Genomic DNA, 25,711 nt, shown 5'->3' with positions numbered 1-25,711 from the left:
TGCAACAACCTCTAGGGGCTATTCTATAGCCAAGAACAGATGTGGAACAGAGTGATTGGGCCACATCCCTTTCTTCACTAGGCATGCCCCCTACAGATGGGCTTCAAGGGGCATGGCGTAGAGCCATTCTGTTCTATCCAGGGAATCCAAGGATTCTTCCCTGGAATGATTTTCCACTGGCTTTATGGTCCCTGTATACTGCCAGCAGGGTGTAAAAGGAACACAACAGAAGGGGGAATACAGCCCACAGTCTAAGTACTTGTATATGTGCTGGGGGGAAAGGGGAGATACAGATTTCATGCTAAGGGAACTTTGGGAAGTAATTTTTTCCCCAGTAATAAATTTGCTACTAGCTCCGATGACAGAAATACAATGTGATGCCACTTCCTGTTAAGTGGTAAACACAGAAAGATAATGACACACATCTTGCCTGGGTATACCGTATTATGTAAATGTTCAAATTACTTATTATGTCATGGGATTTTCACAGTACTTAAAGCAGATAGTGTGGAGACTCAGGGTAGAGCTTGAATATTTTATGAGAAATAAGCTGTTTTGTGTGTTTAGGCAGTGACCTCTCAAAATTATTATGTAGCAGTAACACAAGATCCAGAAACAACGTTATAGTGTGCTTTTTATTTTCTAAGGGTTAGATCTTTTATTTGCTAACAATCATCTGTACTGTAAATACATTTAAAAAAACCAGAATTTGTTAATTCACCCTTGCTGCTTGTTTATGAGACTTGGTGGTGGGAAAAACCTTCTATCTGGAAGCAGTAGCCATTATAAAAGTAAGGCTGCAAGCAAGTCTGAAGAATCTTCATCACTGGGCTAGATTCACCCCAGCTATAAAAGTACACTACATCTCTCTGTGCCCATGCATCCAAGGAAGGATTCCCCCAAAGAAAGGCAGGTGGTACTGTGGATGTCCTGCCTCTTAGGGTAAAGTTCTGTTAAAAAACAAAACAAAACCCTGCTTTTGGGCATTGTTTTGGGGATATTCTGATTCAGCACATACCCCGGCCAAGTCACTGAAGTGCTGACTTCTGCACCTTTCTTAGCAGTGTAAAAGGTAGTCATTTTCAGCTGCTGGAGCCTTCCTCTTTCTCCCGAGGACTTGCCATTGCAGGGCCTCTGTCCTACTCTTCAGAAGCCAGAATAGACACGGGTGAATCTGTACCAAGATCCTCCCATTTTTAACAGGAGTACCTGTGATGGGTTGGACCCCCTGGGATGTCACCTGGTGTGCTGGGACACCACTGAGGCAGGCTGTTCTGCCAGCCTGGACCCCCTTTACCTGGTCTTGCTGGACTAGGCTTCCCAGCCTTTCCAGCCAAGCCACAGGCAGGGCCACACCCAGCTGCACAGAGAGACAGAGATCCGCTCTGAGAAGGCTCAGCTTAAGGGGGCTTGCCACAGCACCCAGATGTCCACCCCCTCGGAGTACAAACCCAAAATTATATGAAATTTGCCTCCTCCCTCAATATGGAGGAGGGTATGCGCAACTTCAGGAAAAAGAAATCACATAAACTGGGTTATACTGTAAACCAGAAATACATTTATTAACTATAACAGGTCTATTTTAAGTAGTTAGGAGGTAGCAGACAGAACAAGGCAAATTACTAAGAAAATAAAACAGAGCTTGCAAACTAAGCTTAATACACTAAGGAAACTAATTACATGTAAATTCTCACCCTAAATGTGATTCTAATAATCTTCTTCACAGGCCAGATGCCCTTCAGCCTGGGTCCAGTTCTTTCCCCCAGTTCAGTCTTAGTTGTTTCCAGCAGTCATCTTGGGTGGGGTAGCAGGGGAGAACTGACAACCAAGATTACCTCACTCCCCACCCTTAAATAGGATTTGCATAAGGCGGGAGTCCTTTGTTTCCTAGTTTGACCCCCACCCTCCAACTTTCTCATGGAAAAGTACAGAATTCAAGATGGGTTCCGGTATCAGGTGACATGGTAAAATGCCTCGATAGGGCCCCTGTAGCCATTCTCACAGGCTGACCCACATGTTCACAGGAAGACTAAGCTCTTTTATAGTCCATTGTCCTTGCTGATAGGCCATCCACCCGGTCTGGCTTTTCCATTGTTGTACCTGAAGTGTTATCAGTGGGCATAACCCAAAGTAGCATAGTTGAAATACAGATACATAGTCAATATTCCTAACTTCAGATACAGAAATGATTCAAGCATACAAATTGGATAACTGCATTCAGTAAATCATAACCTTTCCAATGATATCTCACATGAGCCATCTTCCATAAAGTATATCTCAGTTATGTCATTCATATCATAAACATATTTTCATAAAGAATGTGGAATGCAATGTCTCAGTTCATGATCCATTTATATTTTTGTGGAGGGGACCTTGACAATATTTCTCAAAACTATAGCTAGGTTTACCTATGTACCTACATAGCTTTTTAATTAATAAGCATGTTTTAGAGTCTAAGGAAGAGGATGCTGTCTAAATACAAAATCAAAAGATAAACCTTCTAGCAATATTTTACAGGATTAAACAAGCGCACAGGAAATGCTGCAATTTAACAATGCAAATTGTTTGAGTAGATACAGATGGTCTTTACCACCCTCAAATAATCTAGAGGTGACATCAAGAGTTGTCATAGTAGGGGAACTCCCGAATTACATGTCTGATTAGAGTGGGGAATGCAAGAATGAGGAGGGTAAACTGATGACTGGGAAAACTGTTAGAAAGACGTTTGGAGGCAGTCTGTAGGCAGGCATTTGAGTTGGGCTTCAAAGAAGGGAGTTGATATCTGTATGTCTCATAGTTCCTGCAAAGCCCCGGTGAGATGAAAGCACCTAGGATAAAGTTTGTTTTAAAGGTCTGCCAGCTGAATAATTATTGAAAGATCCAAAATACAAAAATCACAAGCTCATTCATGCATCCTGTAACCTAACTAATTAGAATAATGTAGGAAGATTCCAGACAGAATTTGGAGAAACTTGCATCACAAAGTTTCCAAGGGCATCAAAAGTCCAGACTTTAACTGCCTATCTTTTAGATGGATTTATGGGCCCAAACATCTGCACTAGACTTCAGACCAAGGGTGGCCAACCTGAGCCTGAGAAGGAGCCAGAATTTAATAATGTACATTGCCAAGAGCCACCCATGTCAACAGCCTCCCCACCCATCAGCTCCCCACCCCACTCCCAGCACCTCCCACCCACTGGCAGCCCTGCCAATCAGCACCTCCCTGTCCCTCCCCGCACCCTCACCATCAGCTGTTTCCTGGCATGGCAGGAGGCTCTGTGTTGGGAGGGAGAGAAGCAAAGGCACTGCAGGCTACGGGGAGGGGGGCGGGGCAGGGGTGGAGTGGGGGCAGGGCCTGTGGCAGAGCCTGGGGTTGAGCAGTGAGTCACCCCCCTAGCACATTGGAAAGTTGGCACCTGTACTCTCAGCCCAGAGTCGGTGCTATACGAGGAGCCACACATTAATTTCTGAAGAGCCACATGGGGCTCCAAAGCCACAGGTTGGCCACCCTGCTTCAGACAAAGAAGTGATTTTTCTGTATTTAGAGCTGGACACCAAACCATCGATTGTGCGCAGCAAGTTGGAGAGAGTGCACTCAACCACTGGATCATTGAAAGAGTGTTTGGAAAAAAGCTGGGATGGCCTGAATAATATCTTGGAAAAAGGTTGTGGGTTAAATTGATACATCTCCTCTCCGGTACTAATAATAACTCCTCACATACAATGTTTTTCATGTTCAGAGCACAGTACAAATATTATCAAATCAATTCTCACACAGCCCTGTGAGGCAGGTATTATCCCAGTTCTACGGATCACTCCACTAGACCACTCAGGCTCTTTAAGAATAATTGTCTTAATTTCCTTGCTCTTATGACTGCTATTTATAGCTATAAGGAACAATAAATTAGAGAGGGAAGGAGTCTAATGTGACTGGCCTAGAATAGCATACTATTGTTACCCATGATATACAGAGAGATTTTGAAACACATTATTCAAATGAAATAGAGGTTTCACTCACCACAAAGAAACAGTATTGTATCCTCTAAGAGTAACCCACCACTTCCCTTATTGTGGTTAATTTTGGTGGCATGAATTTGCAAACTGATTTTTAAACTAATTTTAAACAAATCAGTGTGCTAGTCAAGAGGGATTAATTGCTCCCCCCCTGCTCCCCTTTAACACTATTCAAAAACAAAGAAAATCAAGGAACTGTAGAACTACAGTCTAGGGCAGAGGTGGGCAAACTACAGCCTGCGGGACTGTCCCCCCGGCTCCTGAACTCCTGGCCAGGGAGGCCCCTCCCCTGCTGCTCCCCGTCCCCCGCAGCCATGCCGTTGCGCGGGCAGCGGGGCTGCGTGCTCCTGCAGGGCAGCATGTCTGGCTCCGGCCAGGCGGCGTGGCTGCCAGATATGCTGCTCTGAGCGGCATGGTAAGGGGGCCGGGGATCACGGGGGGCAGTCAGGGGACAAGGAGCGGGGGCAGTTGGATGGGGCGGAGGTTCTGAGGGGGAGCAGTCGGGGGGTGGAAAATGGGAGGGGGCAGATGGGGGCAGGGGCTAGGCTGTTTGGGGAGACACAGCCTTCCCTACCTGGCCCTCCTTACAGTTTTGCAATCCCGATGTGGCCTTCAGGCCAAAAAGTTTTCCCACCCCTAGTCTAGAGTGTGGATATTGGTACATTTTGTATTTAAAAAAATAACCAGGGGTTTGTAAACAGGTTATTTTTAAAAAATATCGGACTAGCGAGGGTAGGCATTTTGTAACTAAACACCCGTGGTAACTGTAAAAACTGACTGGATTGCAGTGGTGGGATTATACAATTTGGGAGGGAGAATGTAGAACCAAGGAGTTTGTCTGGTTTGAAGACTCCAACTGAAACATTTTCTATAAAGTATCCTGTTTGGTTTTGCTCCCCCAAAAACCAGGGGAATGGGGAAGGATGGGGATGGGGAAGGCGTGTGACTCCAGAAATATTGGTTCTATTCTCAGCTCTGCCATAAACTTTGTGTTTCCCCCTAGACAAACCACTTCAATTTGTGGTGCCTCAGGATGCCCTATCCATAAAATAAGGATAATACTGTCTCAGAGAAGTGCTGTAAGGTTTCGGTTTTTTAATGTTTATAAAGTGCTTTGTGATCGTTTGGTGGAAGACTCTATAGAAATTCCAAGTTCTACTGTTAATTTTTACTACAGTGAAGGAATTGATATTATTCATTTATAGGAAACCTTTTTATTATCGTTTCAAGAAATGTATTTTCTTTTAAACTGTTTCCAGTAAACTATTCAAACCAGTGTGGACCAAATACAGCAGTTTTAATCCTTATTGTTTATTTTTCACCCTCACTTCTGCAGAGCATCCTCCAGTGAAACTGTTCCTGGCACTGGACAGTTTGGAATGAAATTGCATGTTTTTCATTGGGAGGCATTTTCTATCTCTTTTTGCAGATATTCAGACTACATTAATTTCAGGGGAGCAGAACTGTGCCTGAAGAGGACATGTCATGTTTACTTTACTTGAGTTTCAACCAGTGTCATTTACTAAACTCTTTGATGAGCTAAGGGTGCTTGAGGCTGCTCTTTGTTTGTGGGAACTATGTCCTGCACATCTATTAAAATCAAGCAGGAAAGTAAGGGTACTATAGTTAGTTTGATATCATTAATACCTCCCTAATGTAGGACTATAGAGGCATCTGGCCTTATTAGCATGTAGACTGGCGTCTTACACAGAATTTCCTGGGGAGTGGGGGGCAGGCCTTTTGAAAAGCCCCAGTGTTCTCCAAGAGAGAAATTCAGCAGCAACAAGGGGAGGGGACTACCTAAGCACTCTGCTTCCCTACAGAGGCAGGACTTTGGGGGCATATGGCCCCAATAACAGTCTCTCAAACCTTGCTGTTGACAGCAGTTTTGTAGGTTTAGGAGCTTGGCAGGGCTATCAGGTGTTACCCATTTAATGTATTTGGCAGCCCTGTCACACCTTCCAGCAACCTGGCTCTAGAGATCTCCTTCATTCAGCTGGTCTGCAAGCAAATAACTGCACTTGATCCTGTTGATCTCTACTTTTGCACCCAATTTCAGACAGCCTCTGTGCCTCCCATCCATTTGTTCCCCTGCTGGCTTGCTAGTGTGAAGCCCCTTGAGAGGTGGAGGAGGTACCAAGAGCCCCTGGGAGAGTTGGGATGGAGTGGGGTGAAAATGGTGAAAAGAATGGGGGATGATACTGATGAGGCTAATAAGGAGAAGGGCAGAATGAGAGGATTTACCTCAAGTTCCCCTAGCCCCCACCAGCAATACCCTACTACTTCCCATACATATGCTCTCATTGATGGTGGGGGATGGGAGCAGAACTCTGAGGGGGAAAAATCAGTGACATTTTCTCATGAGTGCATGAGAACAGGAACACATGGAACAGGAAAAAACTTGGCAGCTATGGATTGGCCATCCGAAGTGAAAGAAAGGGAAAGGGGAGGTAACTGAATAGATTAGGTAGTAAGCAGGAGCTGGAGACACCACCACAGCCAGACTACTTAAACATGAGAGTTATAAGCTCGATAACTGTAACTGATCAAGAGATTTACTCTGTTTTGCTTCTGACACTTAGTCTTCCTGCTGATTACAAAAGCAGCTTGGATAATTCTTCTCCCATCAGGTGCTGGTACTGCTCCGTTTACTAGCAGGAAAGGTTGTAACCTGATAAACTCCTCAGCCAGGCAACTGTTTTTCCTGCTTGATGAATCCTGATTTTTACCAACCAGTAGAGAAGAAGCAAAGGAGCAGGAGGACAGGTTTCCAAAGCCCAAGAGAGAAAAAGCCAGGAGAGGAAATTCTCCATCTGCTTTTGGCAAAGTATAGGGACCTATGCTCCATGTTACTTTAACCCCCACTCAGCATCATTAGCCTGCTGAGTAGAGTTGCCAGGCATCCGATTTTCAACTGGAATGCCCAGCCAAAAAGGGATCCTGGCGGTTCCGGTCAGCACTCCCTCCTGCCTGCCCTGCCTCCATGCAGCTCCCGGAAGTGGTCAGCATGTCCCTGTGGCCCATAGGCAGAGGGGCAATCAGGGAAGCTCCACGTACTGCCCCCTCCCCCAGCGCAGGCTCTGCAGCTCCCATTGGCCTGGAACCATGACCAATGAGAGCTGAGGGCCAGCACGCACAGCCCCCTGGCCCCTCTGCCTAGGGGCCGCAGGGACATGCCGACCGCTTCCTGGAACTACATGGAGCGTGCCTAAGCCCCACTGCACTGCTTACCAGTAAGTGCCACCCAGCTGGAGCCTGTGCCTCAATCCCACTCCTGAACCCCAACTCCCTGCCCCAGATTGGAACCCCCTCCCACACCCTAACTCTCTCCCAGAGCCTGCACCCCAACCCCCTTCCCCAGCTCTGAGTCCCTTCCTGCACTCCAGAGCCCACACCCCCAGCCAGAGCCCACACCCCCTCCTGCACCCCAACTCCCTGCCCCAGCCTGGAGCCCCCTTCTGCACCCTGAATCCCTCATTTCTGGCCCCACCCCAGCGTCACACCCCCAGTCAGAGGCCTTACCCCAACCCCCAGCCCAGTGAAAGTAAGTGAGGGCAAGGGAGAGTGAGCCATGGCAGGAGGGGGGGATGGAGTGAGGGCAGGTGGGGCCTCAGAGAAGGGGTGCGGTGGGACGGGGCAAGGGATGTTGGTTTTGTGCAATTAGAAAGTTGGAAACCCTATCCAAAGCATTTCTCTGGCTGACAATTTTGGAAGAGTACTAACCTATTATAATAAAGTATAATAAGAGAATTATAAATCACGTTAAAAAACAAAACAACTAAACCCCACTGTTGTAGATCTGGTCAAGCTTCTTCTGCTGGAGCAGGCTGTTGTGCTTGGATCCAAACCCCGATCCAGCATGCTTCTGAGCTACCCTAGGTCTCAGCACGCTTCAGCCAGTCTTCGACCATATTTCTAGGGCATAGACTGTCTGTTAACACTTCCAGGAATGGGATCCTGTGATTAAACTACCCTAGGTCCCCAGCAGCCAGTGCTGATCCCTCCCTCCCTCCCCCGCAAAGTGCCCTAGTTGCTCAAGCACACTCTCCCCAGAGCTCCAACTGGTTTATGCTAGTTTTTAGTTTAACTTTCAGGGACACTGGACTGTTGAAGCCAGAACACACAGACTTTGCAAAAGAATTCCAAACCAATTCCACTTTACTCATAGACAATACAAGAGAGGATACAGATCAAGGAGGGAGACAAAATTTGCATGCAAATCCCTGCCCAGTTTCCTCACCATTCCAAAAGTCCTTCGGGATTGGTCAGCATCTGTTCAGGGGAGTCCAGGATTCTGCTGCATCCCATCCTCTTGCCTCCCTTATTCCTTCCTTCCTTCCTATCTCTCAATCTTCTTGTTCTAGTCAGTGAGCAAGAGCTACTCAGCAGACCTTGTCCTTTTATAACTTCCAGTCCTGTCTGGTGACTTCCCTGATCAGCTTCAAACCCCCATCAACTGATCAAAGCATCCTATCAGATGATCTGTTGCTTGGTCACTAGCCCACCTGGTAGAACAGGTTTCCCTGGGCAATAGACAGTTCTTTGTCAAAGGGTGTTTGCATCGAAGTTTAATGACCCTCCCTGGGTAACCCTCTGCTAAGTTTAAGAATTTATTCCTCCTGACCCTCTTTTTCAGCTCATTATGTATGCTGTGGAGCTAAGGTGCAGGCAAAGAACAGTTTTACAGTCAAAATGGCCCTCCCAAAAACAAAATGGAGTTTGCAGATTGATATAAATACATGCAGACATATGGGTTTCAGTGAGCCCTTTCAGCCCTGATTGTTGGTCAGACCTACTACATAAGGCAATCTTCCGAAACTTCTCCTGCATTTTAGGTGTCCAGAAAAGTTGGATTGAATATGCTACCCACTGTGGCCCATTTAGGAGAGTTACTACAAGCATTTATTAGAGCATAAGCTTTCGTGAGCTACAGGTCACTTCACGAAAGCTTATGCTCTAATAAATTTGTTAGTCTCTAAGGTGCCACAAGTACTCCTTTTCTTTTTGCGAATACAGACTAACACGGCTGCTACTCTGATACAAGCATTTAGTGGATCCCTAACAGGAAATTTACCAGAATTCACCATTCCAACTCAGCTCTGCAATTCCCAGGCACACAGGGTTCTTTGTTTTCTTTATGCCCTCGCACAGCAGACTGATGTGTATCATAGATAAGTCACTCCACCGCACCACCACAATATGGGGGTTGCATGAACTGGAAGGCTGATTATTTTGCCTGGTGAGAGCTCTAAAGAAGGAGAATCACTACAAGTTTTCCTATCAGGGTGCAATTACCATTTAATACAATTAGATATATCGTGTAATGCTGCATTCTGGGAGCATTTTGAAAGATGTGCTGGCAAACAGCTTTCAGAGTTCTGACATCAAAGAAATAACTGCTCCCTTATGCTTGTGAGACAGATATCCATGTTCCAGTTTACTTACATTAAAGCTTGCTGCTGCTTTCTGCAGTAAGGATGAGAAGGAGGGGAATCCCCAATTACTAGATGAAATAAAATAAAAATAAAGATTAAAACTAAAGGTTTCCTTAGAGATAGAAGACAAAATTAGAGACCTAAGGGCCAGATTCTCAGCTGATGTAAAAGAGCATAGCTCCATTGAAGTCAGTGGAGTTATGCTAATTTATACCAATTGAGAATCTGGTCATAGGCATTTAGTTTACAGTGAATTTCTTTTTTCTTTTTCCTCCACTCTTTCCTGCTCCCACAACTGGCTATATGCCAGTATCTCAAATGTTAATAATCAAACACATACAAGATTGTATAGCCTAATTACCTTTTTAGGTTAAAGAAAATCACTTGCAATTCTGATAAGTATACTTTAGGAATAGAATTGTCAAAATCTGTACCATGCCTACAGAATGGGAAAAGATAAGTTTACAAATACAGCAGAATTTCATCTTCTTAAATGGAATAGGTCAGAATTTATTCAGATCATAAAGGGTTTGAGGCAAGAGTAGTTTTTTGGGGGGGTAGGTGAGTGGGAGGTTCATACAGATGATGGATGTTGAGTGTGGGGGATAACTCTTTTTCAATTTCTTGGTAGGCAGTCAGATATCGTAATAATGGACACCTAAATAGCCAAACATTACCTGAATTTAGATAATGAGGATTTTCTGATAAAAATATTATATTTATGGCTGATATTATTTCACTGCTATGAAAAAGCAGCACTTATTTAAAAAAAAAAAAAACTTTTATTCTTCAGATGCTAGTCCTGAACAGAACTGCAGCTGAAAAAGTAACTGTATTTGGCACTTATATAAACTTTCCCATCAAAGTTTCTGGCTGTAATCAAATACATTAGCAGTATCCTCTAATAGTTTGGGGTGCAGGGGAGTGGAACAAAATGTGTGCTACAGAAGTACAACATATTGTTACTGTTAATCTTCAGCCACTACTTCCCCTCTTTCAGATCTGAATTTGGCTTACACTTTGGTATTGTGATGTGTTTACAAGAGGATATTATGTAAATGGTGACAGACATTTCATGTGTTAGGCTTGCCAATACTTCCATGCTTTGTCATGCCAATATAATTATTGAAATAGACCTGAAACTTTTGAGTTGCTTGAGAGGAAGAGGGGTGAGAGCAGGGAACAGGGGAAGCTGGGGTAGGGAGATCTAGAACTGAAGAATGAGGGACAGTGGAAACATGAGGAGAAAAGGAGCTATAGGGTGAGGGCTTAATACGGGGCAGTGGAAGGGGGGATCATGGGGGTGGAGGGCGGAATGGAAAGCTAGATAGAGTCCAGTAAGAGCCTAGACTGAGGAGCTAGAAGAGGAAAGATGGGAGATGAGGACCATAAGTGCAGGGGAAGTGGGGTTACTCAGGATAGGGGTCGATAGGGATGAGGGGGTGGGAGCGGTGAAGGGGGCTGAGGATAGGGTTACCAGAAAGCAACTATGAAAAAATAGGACAGGGGGTGGGGGGTGATAGGCGCCAATATAAGAAAAAGTCCCAAAAATCGGGACTGTCCCTTTAAAAATGGGACATCTGGTCACCCTAGCTGAGGATGATGAGGGGAGGACTAGGAGTGGGGATGAAGAGGGCTGGGGGTTGACTGGGGATGAGGAAGGTCTGAGGGTGAGGAAGGGGATCTGGGGATGGGGAGGAGGATGACGGATGAGGTATGGGAGTGGGATGGACAGCAGAGGGAATGAGAGGATCAGGGAATGGGGAGGGAGTGGGGTCGATAGGGCAAAGGGATGAGGGGGTCTGGGAGGGGAGTGTTTTTGGAGAAGATGGAGGTGAGGAGGTCTGGGGATGTAGAAGGTGGACTGGGGAAGGGGCTCTGCAGGTGGAAAGGGGCTATTGGGGATGGAGAAGGAGGGCTGGGGAAGGGGCTCGGTGGTGGGAAGGAGGATGAGGGGGCCTGGGGATGGAGAAGGAGGACTGGGGATGGGGCTCTCCAGGTGGGAAGGAGGCTGAGGGGACTGGGGATGCAGAAGGGGGAGTGGGGAAGGGGTCTGTGGGTGGGAAGGGGGCTGAGGGGGGCTGGAGATGAGAAAGGGGACTGGGGAAGGGGCTCTGTGGGTGGGAAGGGGGCTGAGGGCATCTAGGGATGGAGAAGGGGGGCTGGGGCAGGGGTCTGTGGGTGGAAAGGGGGGCTGGGGATAGAGAAAGAGGGCTGGGGATAGAGAAGGGGGGCTCTGCGGGTGGGAAGGGGCTGGGGATAGAGAAGGGGGGCTGGGGCAGGGGCTCTGCGGATGGGAAGGGGGGCGGGGGATAGAGAAGGAGGGCTGGGGATAGAGAAGGGGGCCTCTGCGGGTGGGAAGGGGGCTGGGGATAGAGAAGGGGGGATGGGGCAGGGGTTCTGCGGGTGGGAAGGGGGCTGGGGATGGAGAAGGGGGGCTGGGGATGGGGCTCTGAGGGTGGGAAGGGGGCTGGGGCAGGGGTCTGCAGGTGGGAAGGGGTTGGGGGAGAAGGGGGGCTGGGAAGGGGGCTGGGGAAGGGGCTCTGCGGGTGGGAAGGGGGCGGGGGCTGGAGAAGGGGGGCTGAGGCAGGGGTCTGCGGGTGGGAAGGGGGCTGGGGCTGGAGAAGGGGCTGGGGCGGGGTCTGCGGGTGGGAACGGGCTGGGGCTAGAAGGGGGCTGGGGCAGGGGTCTGCGGGTGGGAACGGGGCTGGGAGGAGAAGGGGTCTGCGGGTGGGAAGGGGTCTGGGGCTTGTGGAGAAGGGAGGTGGAAGGCAGAGAAGGGGTCTGCGGGTGGGAAGGGGTCTGGGGCTGGGGAAGGGGTCTGGGGGTGGAGAAGGGGGGTGGGCGGGTCTGCGGTGGGAAGGAGCTGGGGCTAGAGAAGGGGGGGGCTGGGGGGGGTCTGGGGTGAGAAGGGAGCTGGGGCTAGAGAAGGGGGGCTGGGGCAGGGGTTGCGGTGGGAACGGGAGCAGGGGGTGGGGCTGAGGCAGGAGAAGCGGGGCTGGGAGAAGTGGGGCTGGGGCAGGGGTCTGCGGGTGGGAAGGGGGCTGGGCGGGAGTCTGCGGGTGGGAAGGGGGCTGGGGGCTGGGGCTGGAGAAGGGGGTTGGGGCAGGGGTCTGCGGTTGGGAAGGGGGCTGGGCTGGAGAAGGGGGGCTGGGGCAGGGTCTGCGGGTGGGAAGGGGCTGGGGCTGGAGAAGGGGCTGGGGCAGGGGTCTGTGGGTGGGAAGGGGACTGGGGCTGGAAAGGGGGACTGGGGCAGGGGAGTCTGTGGGTGGGAGGGGGGCTGGAGCTGGAGAAGTGGGGCTGGGGCAGGGGTCTGCGGGTGGGAAGGGGGCTGGGGCTGGAGAAGGGGGATGAGGCAGGGGGGCTGGAGCTGGAGAAGTCGGGCTGGTGGCAGGGGTCTGCGGGTGGGAAGGGAGCTGGGGCTGGAGAAGGGGGTTGGTGCAGGGGTCTGCGGCTGGGAGGGGGGCTGGAGCTGGAGAAGTGGGGCTGGGGCAGGGGTGCTGCAGGTGGGAAGGGGGCTGGGCTGGAGAAGGGGGCTGGGGCAGGGGTCTGCGGGTGGGAAGGGAGCTGGGGCTAGAGACCGGGGGCTGGGGCAGGGGTCTGCGGGTGGGAGGGGGGCTGGAGCTGGAGAAGTGGGGCTGGGGCAGGGGGCTGCGGGTGGGAAGGGGGCTGGGCTGGGCTGGAGAAGGGGGCTGGGGCAGGGGTCTGCGGGTGGGAAGGGAGCTGGGGCTGGAGAAGGGGGCTGGGCAGGGGTCTGCGGGTGGGAAGGGGGCTGGCTGGAGAAGGGAGTTGGGGCAGGGGGGCTGGGGTGGGAAGGGGGCTGGGCTGGGCTGGACTGGGCTGGAGAAGGGGGCTGGGGCAGGGGTCTGCGGGTGGGAAGGGGCTGGGCTGGGCTGGAGAAGGGGCTGGGGCAGGGGTCTGCGGGTGGGAAGGGGGCTGGGCTGGGAGAAGGGGGCTGGGGCAGGGGTCTGCGGGTGGGAGGGGGGCTGGAGCTGGAGAAGTGGGGCTGGGCAGGGTCTGCGGGTGGGAAGGGGGCTGGGCTGGGGCAGGGTCTGCGGGTGGGAAGGGGCTGGGCTGGGCTGGGAGAAGGGGGGCTGGGGCAGGGGTCTGCGGGTGGGAGGGGGGCTGGAGAAGGGGGCTGGGGCAGGGGTCTGCGGGTGGGAGGGGGGCTGGAGAAGGGGGCTGGGGCAGGGGTCTGCGGGTGGGAAGGGGGCTGGGCTGGAGAAGGGGGCTGGGCAGGGGTCTGCGGGTGGGAGGGGGGCTGGAGCTGGAGAAGTGGGGCTGGGGCAGGGGTCTGCGGGTGGGAAGGGGGCTGGGCTGGGCTGGGCTGGAGAAGGGGGTTGGGGCAGGGGTCTGCGGGTGGGAGGGGGCTGGAGCTGGAGAAGGGGGCTGGGGCAGGGGTCTGCGGGTGGGAGGGGGGCTGGAGAAGGGGGCTGGGGCAGGGGTCTGCGGGTGGGAAGGGGGCTGGGCTGGGCTGGAGAAGGGGGCTGGGGCTGGGCGGGTGGGAAGGGGGCTGGGCTGGGGCAGGGGTCTGCGGGTGGGAAGGGGGCTGGGCTGGGCTGGGCTGGAGAAGGGGGCTGGGGCAGGGGTCTGCGGGTGGGAAGGGGGCTGGGCTGGGCTGGAGAAGGGGGCTGGGGCTGGGCGGGTGGGAAGGGGGCTGGGCTGGGGCAGGGGTCTGCGGGTGGGAGGGGGACTGGGCTGGAGAAGGGGGCTGGGGCTGGGGCTGGGCTGGTGGGAGGGGAGCTGGGGCTGGAGAAGGGGGCTGGGGCAGGGGGCTGGGGGGGAGAAGGGGGTTGGGGCAGGGGTCTGCGGGTGGGAAGGGGCTGGGCTGGGCTGGAGAAGGGGCGTGGGGCAGGGGTCTGCGGGTGGGAGGGGGCTGGGCTGGAGAAGGGGGCTGGGCTGGGGCTGGGCTGGGGGGGAGGGGAGCTGGGTGCTGGGGCTGGGGCTGTGGCGGGTGGGAAGGGCGAGGGGAAAACTTGCCCTGTCGGTGGCAGCGGGCGCAGCGGCAGGTGGCCGGCGGGCCGGGTTGTGTGGGGCGGGGCGAGCGGCCCTCCCCTCGGGCTGCCATTGGCCGGGAGTGGGGCGCCTCGGGCCTCCCCACAAAGTGCCGGCAGGTGCGGCTGGCGGCGGGGGAGTTGGCTGGGCGCGGCGGCGGCATGCAGACCTGTGCCCGCTGGTGGGGGCGGCTCGTGGGCCGGGGGCCGCCCTGGCGGGAAGAAGCCGCCGGGCAGATGGGGATGGCGGGGGGGCAGTCAGAGCGCGGCGGCGGCGGGCAGCGCCCCCACCACCAGCGCCGCCGCTTCCGAGTCCTCCCGGTACATCGAGCAGCTCCTGCCCCGGCACGATGACTTCTCCCAGCGGCACATCGGCCCACGGGACAAAGAAAGCGGGAGAATGCTGCACAGCGTGGGTCTGGCGTGTAAGTCCCTGCGGGCTCCTTGCCCCCTGTGCTGCTCGCTCTGTCCCCATCCCCCCCCCCCCCCGCTCCTCAGTCTGGTGCCCCCCGTGTTTTCCTGCTCGCTTTCCCCCCCCCCCCCCCGTACCCTGCCTGTGCAATCTTTGCATCCCCTAAAACCACTTCGCCGGCGCGTCCTCCCGTCGTCTGCCTCACCCTCCGCCGCAGGGAAGTTCCGGAGCGAGGTGCACAAGAGCAAGAAGTGGGGACTCGCCCGGACTGCGGGAACATGCGAAACGGGTCTCAACAAAGGTCCCACTGAGAGACTGGAGGGGAGACGGTGGAGGGGAGAGACTCCTTTCGAAGTTTGTGTGGCGCGTTAGTGCAGCTGGCAAACAGAAAGCTGCCCTGTTCCCGTGGACGCGCGGTACTTACATGGATGTCCTTTTCCAGAGTATCGATGAGCTGATCGATAAAACCGTCCCTGCCAGCATCCGCCTGAGAAGGCCTCTGAGATGGCTGACCATATTTGTAAGTTGACCAGTTCACGCCTGGACGCCAGTAGGAGCTTTGTGTAAAATCTCCTCCTCCTTGCCCCTCTTGCTCCTGGTCTAATTAATCGGCTTAAAATAGCTCAGCGGAGGAGTTACAGTTTTGCTTCCTTTCTGTATCCCAGTAATTAGTCTAATGACTAAATTGTGTAAAAAAACTGTAACGAAAACCCACCCATTCACAGTAAAAGCAACAGGACTTACGCACAAAGAAGCAAAAACAATCATGGCCAGTACTATACTGTATTGCTCGTCAGTCCGTGATGTTGTGCCTAGTTGTAGCAGTATGTTGGCTGCATAAAATTATCTGTTGTTGTTTTCACATTTAAAACAAATAAACTTTAGGAACAGGATGAGACTACCTGAAGATGTGTTTTGAGTTAACTAAAGTGCAGTCACCTGGCATGCCCTGAAAGCACTGTAATATGAATTGAAAATTGCTGTTCATAAATCTGAGTCACCCTAGCACAAGTTATTGGCAAACTGCACCTCTAAAATTGTTACCTCCTATGCTGAGTGACACTTTGGGCCTGTTGCTCAGGAATTTGCATCTTTAAATAAAATACTAAAAAGGACTAGAAGGCTTCTGTATCATAGAGAAAATAACTACTTATGGTTTAAAGTTTAGTCTGATTTTAAAAAAAAAAAATAATTGATCCCACTGATCAATGATGTACATAAATTTTAAAACTGGAATCAAAATTCAGCAATCATGAGAAACAAAGGTCCTCCTGGTTGTACTATTTAATAAATGTAGAACCTGTTTTGATGAAAACCTGTTTGCAGTATTTCTACCCAACAGAATTTTTTTTTCTAGTTGAATTAGTCATCAGAAAATAGGATTTAACTTGGGTATAGAGGTTACTTTTAATAGTAGCCTGAATCTTAACTATAATAGTACTAATGGGCACTAGTATAGTTAGCAAATTATTCTTGTCGTAAATCCAAGCTACAGGTGCTGTTAGTATGCTGCGGGAACTTGTAGATTTCAATTCCTTAAAACTAAGGAAGTCTCAAACATTTAATTAGAGGGAACATTTTAAAAATGTACAATTACATTAGTACATAAAGACCATAATAAATGTGCTTGCCAATATCTTCCTGGGAAAACACACTGGTGCCAAAAAACATTTTAAAAGTCTTATTGACTAAATAATTGCACTGAGCTTAAGAGCTGCTAGCATTCTGAAAAAAGAAAAGGAGTACTTGTGGCACCTTAGAGACTAACAAAACTCCTTTCTTTTTTGCGAATACAGACTAACACGGCTGCTATTCTGAAACCTAAGCATTCTGAAAAAAGAAAAGGAGTACTTGTGGCTCCTTAGAGGACTACAAATTTATTAGAGCATAAGCTTTCGTGAGCTACAGCTCACTTCATCGGATGCATTTCATTTAAATGAAGTGAGCTGTAGCTCACGAAAGCTATGCTCTAATAAATTTGTTAGTCTCTAAGGTGCCACAAATTACTCCTTTTCTTTTTGCGAATACAGACTAACACGGCTGCTACTCTGAAACATAGCATTCTGAAAATCACTACATCACTATCCTTTCTTAGCTTTATGTTAGTATTTAACATATTAGCAAATAGGACAAATTATTTGATTGCTCTTGCTCCCTTTTAATATGCTCATCAGCAAACTGTAATTTGAGTGTAAACTTCAGGCCCCTCAGCTTTTTAAGGTTCCTGACCAGTTCAATCTGGTTAGTTTGAGATGACATCACAAACAGAAGCAGCAGCCAGAATGAACAGCTAGGAAAACTATAGCCTGAAAAAACTACTTCTAGCCAGGCATAACACAATATGATGAAAAGTCTTTATTTCAAATATTTATTTAAATCTTTGATGCATTGGTGTATTTTATTTTTAAATAACTTTTTTCCCACCTTAAAAAGAGTGGGGTGCTCTTAAACTCCTCCTCCTCACTATCTTCATGATTTGCATAAGTAGGGATAATTTAATATCTCCCTAATGGTGACATAGCTAGGCAGTATATTCTAGGATTGGAATGTCTCTATTAAAAGTCAAAGCATATTTGTAAATGCTGTTTCCATCAAACTTGTCAGATAATTTTAAAACTGTAAGTGAATTGAAGTAGAACCTCACTAATGTACACTTCTTAAAATAACTCGCATACAAGGCAGTGTCTCCCCACTTCTCAAAGACTTGATAGTAATAGAAAACTTCATTACAGCATCTGCTAAGACTTACTGAATATGCTACAGTACATTTACTGATACATTATAAGTGATTATAAATAATTAAACACTAACTACTGTTGTCAAAATAAACTAAAGTGCATTTTGATGCATTATCCTTTCTATAATGTGCTCACATGCTAATTTGTATAATTAATTTATCATGGTCTCCCAATCACTAGCATGAGTTAGTGATAATCATAACTACTTTCTACTTGATGTCTGAGGCAGGCAGGTAACTGTTTGGAAATATTTTCTTCATTAGATCTCCGTTGCTAACATCCTGTTTACTGGAGTTAACTGGAGACTGATCCAGCTGTTACTCTATTTTATCTTTTCTATTATACTGAAAAAGAGATACTTGAAAAATAAACTTTAGAGGAATACAATTGACCATTGCATGCTACTTTTTGTTTAACAGTGACCCTTAAAACCTAGACAGTTCAGATTTAGTTTAGGTTTGTGTGCTTGGGAACTGAAAATTTCAAGCACTCCAGAAGCCAAACTGGGAAGCAGAAGGGGATTTTGGTTGTGTAATTTATTCTTGTTCTTATTGTGTGGTTTAAACATATGAGTAACAAACTTGATATGTCAACATGTTTACATATTTAAAAAAAAGCCTAGATGTTCTTTTACACTTTGTACCCAAATGCACTGAATGCGTCCCTGTCTGGGATGAGGAAACAATAAAATGTGATTTGGAGGAAATAGTAACTACTGTGTTAATTGAAAATCAGAATTTGAGGAGCTCTGCAAAAGACCCATGTTAAAGTTGCCATTCTTTTCCTCAGTTAATCCTATCTCCTTCAAACATATTTGCATTTATTCTCCAGTTCATTAGAGCACAAAACTTTCATTTATGCCTTCTATGTTGTCCTTATTTCCCATTTTTTGAATTACTGTTTTGATCCAGGCCTCACATGGAATTCAGAATTAGCTTTTTCCAGTTGTGCATTGCCACCTTTTTGTCCTACTTCCCTCCTCTCCCTTCCACCCCGCCTTGTGTTATGATTGGGCAGTATTCAAATTTGCACACTTTTGGAATGTGGCGAGCATTCCATGTCTTTTTGTATTGCTGGTGGAAGACTATATTTGTTTAAAGATCTACTAAAAGCTGTCTAAAAAGTGTGGGACTTGTACTGAACATCTTGTACCCAGAAGAGCTGGATCAAACTTGCCTCCTATCCATGTAGGGTAAGGCTGTCTTTCTAGCTGTCAAGTAGAAGTTCTTATAGAAATGTGGTATGTATGTATATTGTTTCCACACTTATAGATTAAGGGAAAGTCACCTTGTGTTTGAGAATTACACTTTATTTAAAACATGTTAAACTCTCTTAAAAAAATTTCCTTCTCCCAACAATTCATAAAATGTACACAGTATTTTCACATTTTATGTGGGAGCAGGGCAAGCAATCTCTACTAGTGTTTTTTGTTAAACCTGGTAATTTAAATAGCTAACCCTTTTCTAACATGACTGTTGGGAATAGATCAATGGTTTTTGTGTAACAGGGCTTTTAAAATGTATACATAGAATATTTTTATTCCAGAGAATAGAGATCAGTTCAGGAAAGCACTCAAGGATGTGCTCAAGTCCAACTGAAGTCAAAGTTTGGGTTGGATACACATTTAAATTATATCCACTCACCCAGAATAAGCAGGAATTGAGTGCTTTCAACTTCTGCCTTATTTAAGATTGTGGTAGTGGTATATGTTCTTGGACTTGTTTATGTGGGAGGTTTTTGTTTTTTGTTCTTTTTTTTTTTTTTTTTTTCAGAATAAGAATGTGAATTTAAGCCAATATAATTATAAGTATAACTACTCCCCCCGCATGTGAACACTTATTCTAATATGAGTAGTGCTTTATATTTAGCTTTTTTACTTAGCAAAGGGTTTAAACTAACCTGAAAAAGCCACTCATACTGCAATAAGAGTGTTAACACAGGAGTTTATATCAGTATAACTGATAAAACTTTCATGTGTAGACAAGGCCTTGATATTAGCTAAGTAACTGATCAGGCAATAAAGATGATCTCCTATGAGGAATATGGTGTAGGGAAGTGGTATGGCTCTGGAGGGATATGTGGCCTTTGGGCACCTGTGGTTAAATGTGAAGTACACTTTCAAGCCCAAATTAGAAGTGGCGGTAGCAAAGATGCAGAAGACTTATCTGCATATAGCTTCCACTGTTATCAGTGAAAGTACTCCAAAGTGAGAAATAAGTTCTAAATTTCATAGGTGACATCCACACGATAGGCTTTTGTTAGAATAGCTAGGTTGGGGTGGTGAGAGATATGGTCTCTTCCTTAACCAATATAACTGTGCTGACAGAAATCCCTGGTGATGCAGTTATATCAGAAAACATGCACTTTTACAATTATAGCTTTTTCACTTTGGGCTAGTGGAATAAGGTATACAGGTAAAAGCCCAGCTTTGCCAATATAAGTTGCATCAATGCTAGGAGATCTTTTCTGGTATAATATCCTGGTATTCCCATACTAGTAAAGTGTTCATAGTATTGATGTCACATGGCCTTAGTGTAGATAGGGCCAATGGGTGGACAGAAGAGGGGGAAGGAAATGTCATTGATGTTTATTATAAAAGAATAGAGATTCCTTCCAGAAGAAAAAGATGCTGGCACTGGCTTCCCTTCCCAACCAGAATTCAGGGTACACAAGATGTCCTTGACAGTTCCCTCTCTCCTCCTGGCACCTGTGATGTTCCATATCCATTAAGTAAAAATAAATAAATAAAAATTGAACACTCTTTACCTTTTTGTTGTTCCGCGCAGTATTTCTTTTCTGCCAGTGTTTAGTGGGTGAGGGACCATGTCTAGGAAGTTTTAACTACTAACCAATAAAACATTATTTGACTTGGTATAAATTAATTATGAATTAAGGTGGTATAATTCCACTGAGGTGTGTGTGATTGTCATTGCATCACTGGAGTGATATGAGTGTTATATATTCACCAAAACAGATTAAATTAGTTGGCGTTTGATTTTGGTTATGGCTCAACTTCAGATCCATGCTGTGAGCAGTTAAAATTCTCACTCTTCTGCTGTCTGTTCTGTGATGTGTTACTGGTGTTCTCTGTCCCTGCCTTTCAGTGTCTTTTGACCAGTGGCCACATCTTTACTGCCAGCAGGGCCCTTCCCTGCCTACTCTGGTGCTTCTCCATCCAAGATGGACAGAGGGCTTTGCCACTCCAGTGTTATTGATTAAATGAACCCAGAACTATATTTGCATGGACTGGGGCCTGTTCATTTAAAACATTCCAAAACTGGGCATTCTTATTGACTTACTGTGAGAGTGTTCTAGCACGATTTATCATACTAAGATATATGTATGTTACCTCTTCCTTAGTGACAAAGTGGGAGAACAAAATTCAGATAAATAGAACTGCGTGCGATGGGAGTGGAAAGATGCAGAGCTCTGGTTTCAGAATGCCATCTTGCATAGATTAGTGGGTCTCAAACAAGTAAAATCAGGTCATCTAAGCAAAGCTGTGAAAGAAACATTATAGATCACACAAAGAACTAAACTATCTTATAGCTTCTAGAAAGCATCATAGCAAGTGTGTGAGTGCATGAGCAGGTGGATGCATGCATGTGTGTGTATCTGTGAGAGACGGGGGGGGGAAGAAATTGGAAATCTACATAAGGCAAGGTAGCAGTGGGAGCTCTTTCTGCTAAAAAGCAGCAACTTGTTTGTTGAAGTTGTGAAATCTGTAAATGTTAACATTTAACTCTTGGCAGAATCTGCAGTGTTCTCTTCTTTGAGTAGTATTGCCTCTGATAATGTTATATACTGAATTAAAAAAAAAAAACAAGGTCAACTGCACTTATTTATTCAAGAAAAGATTTGTCAGCTAAGGTATGTAAAGGATTACTGGACTATTTTCAGCAGTGAAGATTAAGCATTTAATCTGTGCTGCCCTAGAAAACTGGCAGCAGGAGATTGAATGTGATGGCCGACTTCCACGTGTTTCTTAATCTGTATTCATTTATCAATTTTATTTTGCCCAGTTTGGTATGATGCTTTCTTATTTCACAACCTGGAGGGGAAAAGTTAAAAATAATTAAATCTCTGATCTAAAACCACAGTGTTTACAATATGAAGAATAAATAATACATACAAATGTTGTATATTGTGACCAGTGTCACTAGTCTTGTTCGTACTGCCTGTCTTCAGAGAAGAGTAATATGCAGGAGTTCAATTTGTTTAAAGCCTGTGTATTCAGGGGCAAATTGGACCCCTATTCTGCAACAAGGTCCCTGGATTTGGCAGCATTCAGGGGTTGCAAACTGGAAATTCTCTGACCCCTTAAGTTTAAAAACTCCATTATATAAATTTAAATTTTAAAAACCACTGCAGTAACCTTATTTATCTCTTAAATTCAGTATTTGCCATTCACAGGGTGAGCTGGCACATTGAGAGTTTAGGTTTCAGCCTCACCTGCAACTAGTTTACCTTTTTCAGGACCATATAATGGGAACATCTGACTAAGAATCAGGCTTGCTGCAGGATATAAAAGAACTGGAGCCTGAGTCCAGTCAGGGGAGTGACTCAAAGGAGCAGGTGGTCTTTCTGAGCTGCTTTATACCAATGGCTTTAAAACTGCAGGTTGCGACCCAGTACTGGGGTAAGGGATGGGGTCGTGGTGCTGACCGGACCGTTAAAAGTCCCGTCGGTGGCGCTGCCTGGCTAAGGCCGGCTAGTCCTTACCTGTTCTGACACAATGCTGTGCCCCGGAAGCAGCCAGCAGCAGATCCGGCTCCTAGACGGGGGGGCCTACGGGGCTCTGCGTGCTGCCTCCACCCCAAGCTCTGCACTCTCATTGGCCAGTTCCCATTGGCTTGCGCGCGCCTCCGCCTAGGAGCCAGACCTGCCGCTGGCTGCTTCCGGGGCGCAGTGTGGTCCATAGTGCCAGGACAGGCAGGAAGCCTGCCTTAGCACCCCCGCTGTAATGCTGCCTGAGGTAAGCCTGTGCCCCAACCCTGCTCTTCAATCCCCTGCCCCAGCCCTGAGTGCCCCCTATACTGGAGCCCCTTCCTGCACCCCAAACCCCTCATCCCTGGCCCCACCCCAGAGCCAGAACCCCCAGCCCCGACCCCCTCCTGCACCCCAACCCTCTGCCCCACACCTTGAACCCCTCATTCCCAGCCCCACCCCGCAGCCCTCACCCCCTGCACCCCAACCATCTGCCCCAGCCCTGAGCCACTCCCACACCTCAAACCCCTCATCACCAGTTCTGTTGGGCTGCAGGCATCAACAATTTTCTTCAACTGGGTTGCCAGGAAAAAAGTTCAAAAACCACTGCTTTATACTGAAGCTCTCCTTAAGTTCTGAAGCAGAAGACTAGGGGGAGCAAGTTTACTAGGAGTGAAGCTTCAGCAGGAACAGACATGAGAACTCTGCAACCAAGATTGAGATCCAAAAGAAGGCTGAGCGGAAGAACTGTAGTGTTTGAATTTTGCTAATAAACCAGACTTCTAGAAGTGGGAGAACTATTATGTAAACACCCACATTATGAAGTCTGATTAACTGTGGAAGAAGGGATACTAAGGCAGTAGCAGCATCTGAAGCCAGATAGTTCTTCATATGCCATAAAAAAATTGACAAGACATAACGGCATGAGAAATTGAGAGATGGAGTGGAGAAGCTGAAGATTGAGAGCTGGGAAGAAAACTTTTAGGGATTGACAATTTGTGGGTGGTTTCTCCTTTAAAAAAAAAAAAAGTCTGTAGCGTAAGAGCTACAATATTGACACTTGAATTCTTAGTGAAAACAGAAGACAAGAATGGGGATGGCTGGAGACTTGCACCAAACACCAGGAAAAGTAAGGTCTGTGTAACTGGACTCCCTACTCAGAAGGACAGGCAAGCAGCCCGCCTGTGCTTAGTAGGGAGTCTTCAATTACATAGAGGCCTGTCACAAGAGTGATTTGGGAACAGAAGTGCTTGCTGGTTCCAGGAGCTAAGATACAGGATGTAGATCTGAGTCTGAAGAGGATCCTAATGGGAGCAGGAGACAATCTACTGATTTGTTCTTCATGTGGGAACAAATAATACTGATATAGTCTCCCTTGATGCATTCCAGCCAGACTCTGCGAGGCTGGGGAAGATATGTAAAGAAATTGAAGTTCAGGAATTCAATCATTGGGATTCAACCTGTCCCTAGAGGAGGAGAGTGAAGGGAAGACACAATTATGATGCTCAACAGATGGCTTATGCAATGATACTATAAAGGAGAGATTTTGGATGTCCGACCACTGAGAGGCATTCATGGACAGAGGACTGTTCTCACCATTTCCACCTGATTAGGAGGGAAATAGACTCCTGGGATGGAGATTTAATCAGTTGTACCAAAGAGCTTTAAAACTAGAAATTCAGGGAACATAGCTGAGAGATGCTCATGTAATCATCATTCCTGCTTCTAAATACTGAGCCGGAGGAAAATCAAGTAAGAGGATACAGCAATGGAGAAAGGAACAACAAAAACTAGGAGAATGGACATCCAAGAGAAAAGATAATGCCAAGACCACTGACAGTAATGGTCAGGGAGGTGATATTAGCAGCAGAATGACTGTACCTAATTGAGCAAGGAATCGGGGAAGCCACGCAGAAACTACTAAGATGTCTGTACACCAATATAAGGCATCTGGGTAACAAAATGGAGGAACTAGAATTACTGGTACAGGAAGTGAAACCAGATATAGGGATAACAAAAACATGGTTGAACAGCAGTCATGATTGGACTACAGGTATTGAAGGGTATGTGCTGCTTAGGAAAGACAGGAGTAAAGGTGGTGGAGTAGCACTATATATTAATGATGAGTATAGCTCAGTGTTTGTCATAGAGGTTGCAGAAGTAACAGATTCTGTGACTTCCTGTGACCTCCGTAACTTCTGCAGAGGGCAGTGTGGCTGACCCCAGGGCCACCCAAGCACCTGGCCACATCAGTGCTGGAGCGGCCCCAGGGCCATCCACACTGGTTGCTGCTTTGGCAGCCCTGGGCAGCTGGCCCTGGGGACTGCCTGAGCAGTGGCTGGCCTTGAGGCTCCCCCTGCCTCTGGCAGCCACTGGCCCCCCAGGGCTTCCCCCTGGCAGCTGGTGTTATGGGCCCCCAGGGCTCTCCCTCTGGCAGCTAGTGCCACAGTCTCCATCCCCTCTGCCCCAGCAACACCCCTCCTTAAGATTCAGTCAGGGGTATAAGCCAAGGATAGGTCATGGGCTGTGATGATTTTTTTTGTTTGTTTGTTTTCTTGCCGTGACCCATCCATGACTTTTGCTAAAAACACCCATGATTAAATCACACCATCAATAATGAGGTAGATTCTAAAGAAGTTAGAAGTGATGGAATAGATACAACCAAATCTGTTAGCTTTCTTCTCCAGAATGTTTTTTGAATCAAACAAAGGTTCCACTGGGATACTGGTTGGAAGTCTGCTACAGACTGCCGGAAGCAGATTTTGATATGAATAGAAACCTCTTCAGTATTTTTAATAAAATAATCCCACAATTTCCAACAGACTTCAATTTCACAAATATAGATTTGAGGACAAATGCTACTAATAAGGGTAGGGTCCAGATACTCCTGGATGTCATAGCTGACAGAGTTCTTCACCAAATAGTCACTGAACCAATAAGAGGTGATGCCATTTTAGATTTAATAGTGGCAAGTAACTAGCACCACATAGAAGAAATGGTTGCAGAGCACAACCTTAGTTTGAATGATCATGATATAATTTGGTTTAAACAAAATGGAAAGATAAATAAAAATGCATCTGCAAATAGGGTCCATGATGTCAAAAGGGCAGATGTGGAAGAATTAAGGGAAGTGACTGGACTGAAGGATCTGAATGTGGAAGAGGCTTGGAATTACTTTATCAAAGTTGCAGAAGCTATCTGAAGCCTGCACCTTAAGCAAGGGGGAAAAAATTCCTAAGGAAAGATTGCAGACCGAGCATCTCAAATGGGTTGAAAGAGCCTACAAGGATTGGAAGATGGGATGGATCAGCCAGGAAAGCTACCTTTTTGGAGGTCAGAAAGCATAGAGGAAAAAGTGAGAACTGCCAAAAGCCAAGCAGAATTGGACCTTGCAATAGTAAAGTTTCTTTA

The 25,711-nt window shown here is 47.6% G+C and overlaps 1 protein-coding gene and 1 long non-coding RNA gene across 2 annotated transcripts in view; one reads left to right on the top strand and one right to left on the bottom strand.

Annotated features, from left to right (window-relative positions):
* Nucleotides 1-1,538: 1,538 nt before the first annotated feature.
* LOC119856183 lies at nt 1,539-15,407 on the bottom strand. The gene is made up of 3 exons (XR_005293196.2): nt 15,280-15,407; nt 9,460-9,517; nt 1,539-2,828 (listed from the first exon to the last, which is right to left on the bottom strand). It is a non-coding gene; the product is annotated as an uncharacterized LOC119856183 (long non-coding RNA).
* GLDC (glycine decarboxylase) overlaps nt 14,809-25,711 on the top strand; it is a 70,035-nt gene continuing 59,132 nt past the window's right edge. The window contains exons 1-2 of the mRNA XM_038403392.2: nt 14,809-14,866; nt 15,297-15,375. Of these exons, the coding sequence (XP_038259320.1) occupies nt 15,360-15,375 (16 nt within the window). The 5' untranslated portion in view covers nt 14,809-14,866; nt 15,297-15,359. The remainder of the gene's footprint in view (nt 14,867-15,296; nt 15,376-25,711) is intronic.

The sequence above is a fragment of the Dermochelys coriacea genome, chromosome 5 (assembly GCF_009764565.3).
Source record: "Dermochelys coriacea isolate rDerCor1 chromosome 5, rDerCor1.pri.v4, whole genome shotgun sequence".
Classification (NCBI taxonomy): domain Eukaryota; kingdom Metazoa; phylum Chordata; order Testudines; family Dermochelyidae; genus Dermochelys; species Dermochelys coriacea.
The sequence above is the reverse complement of the archived record's forward strand: the minus strand, read 5'-3'. Positions and strand labels throughout refer to the sequence as shown.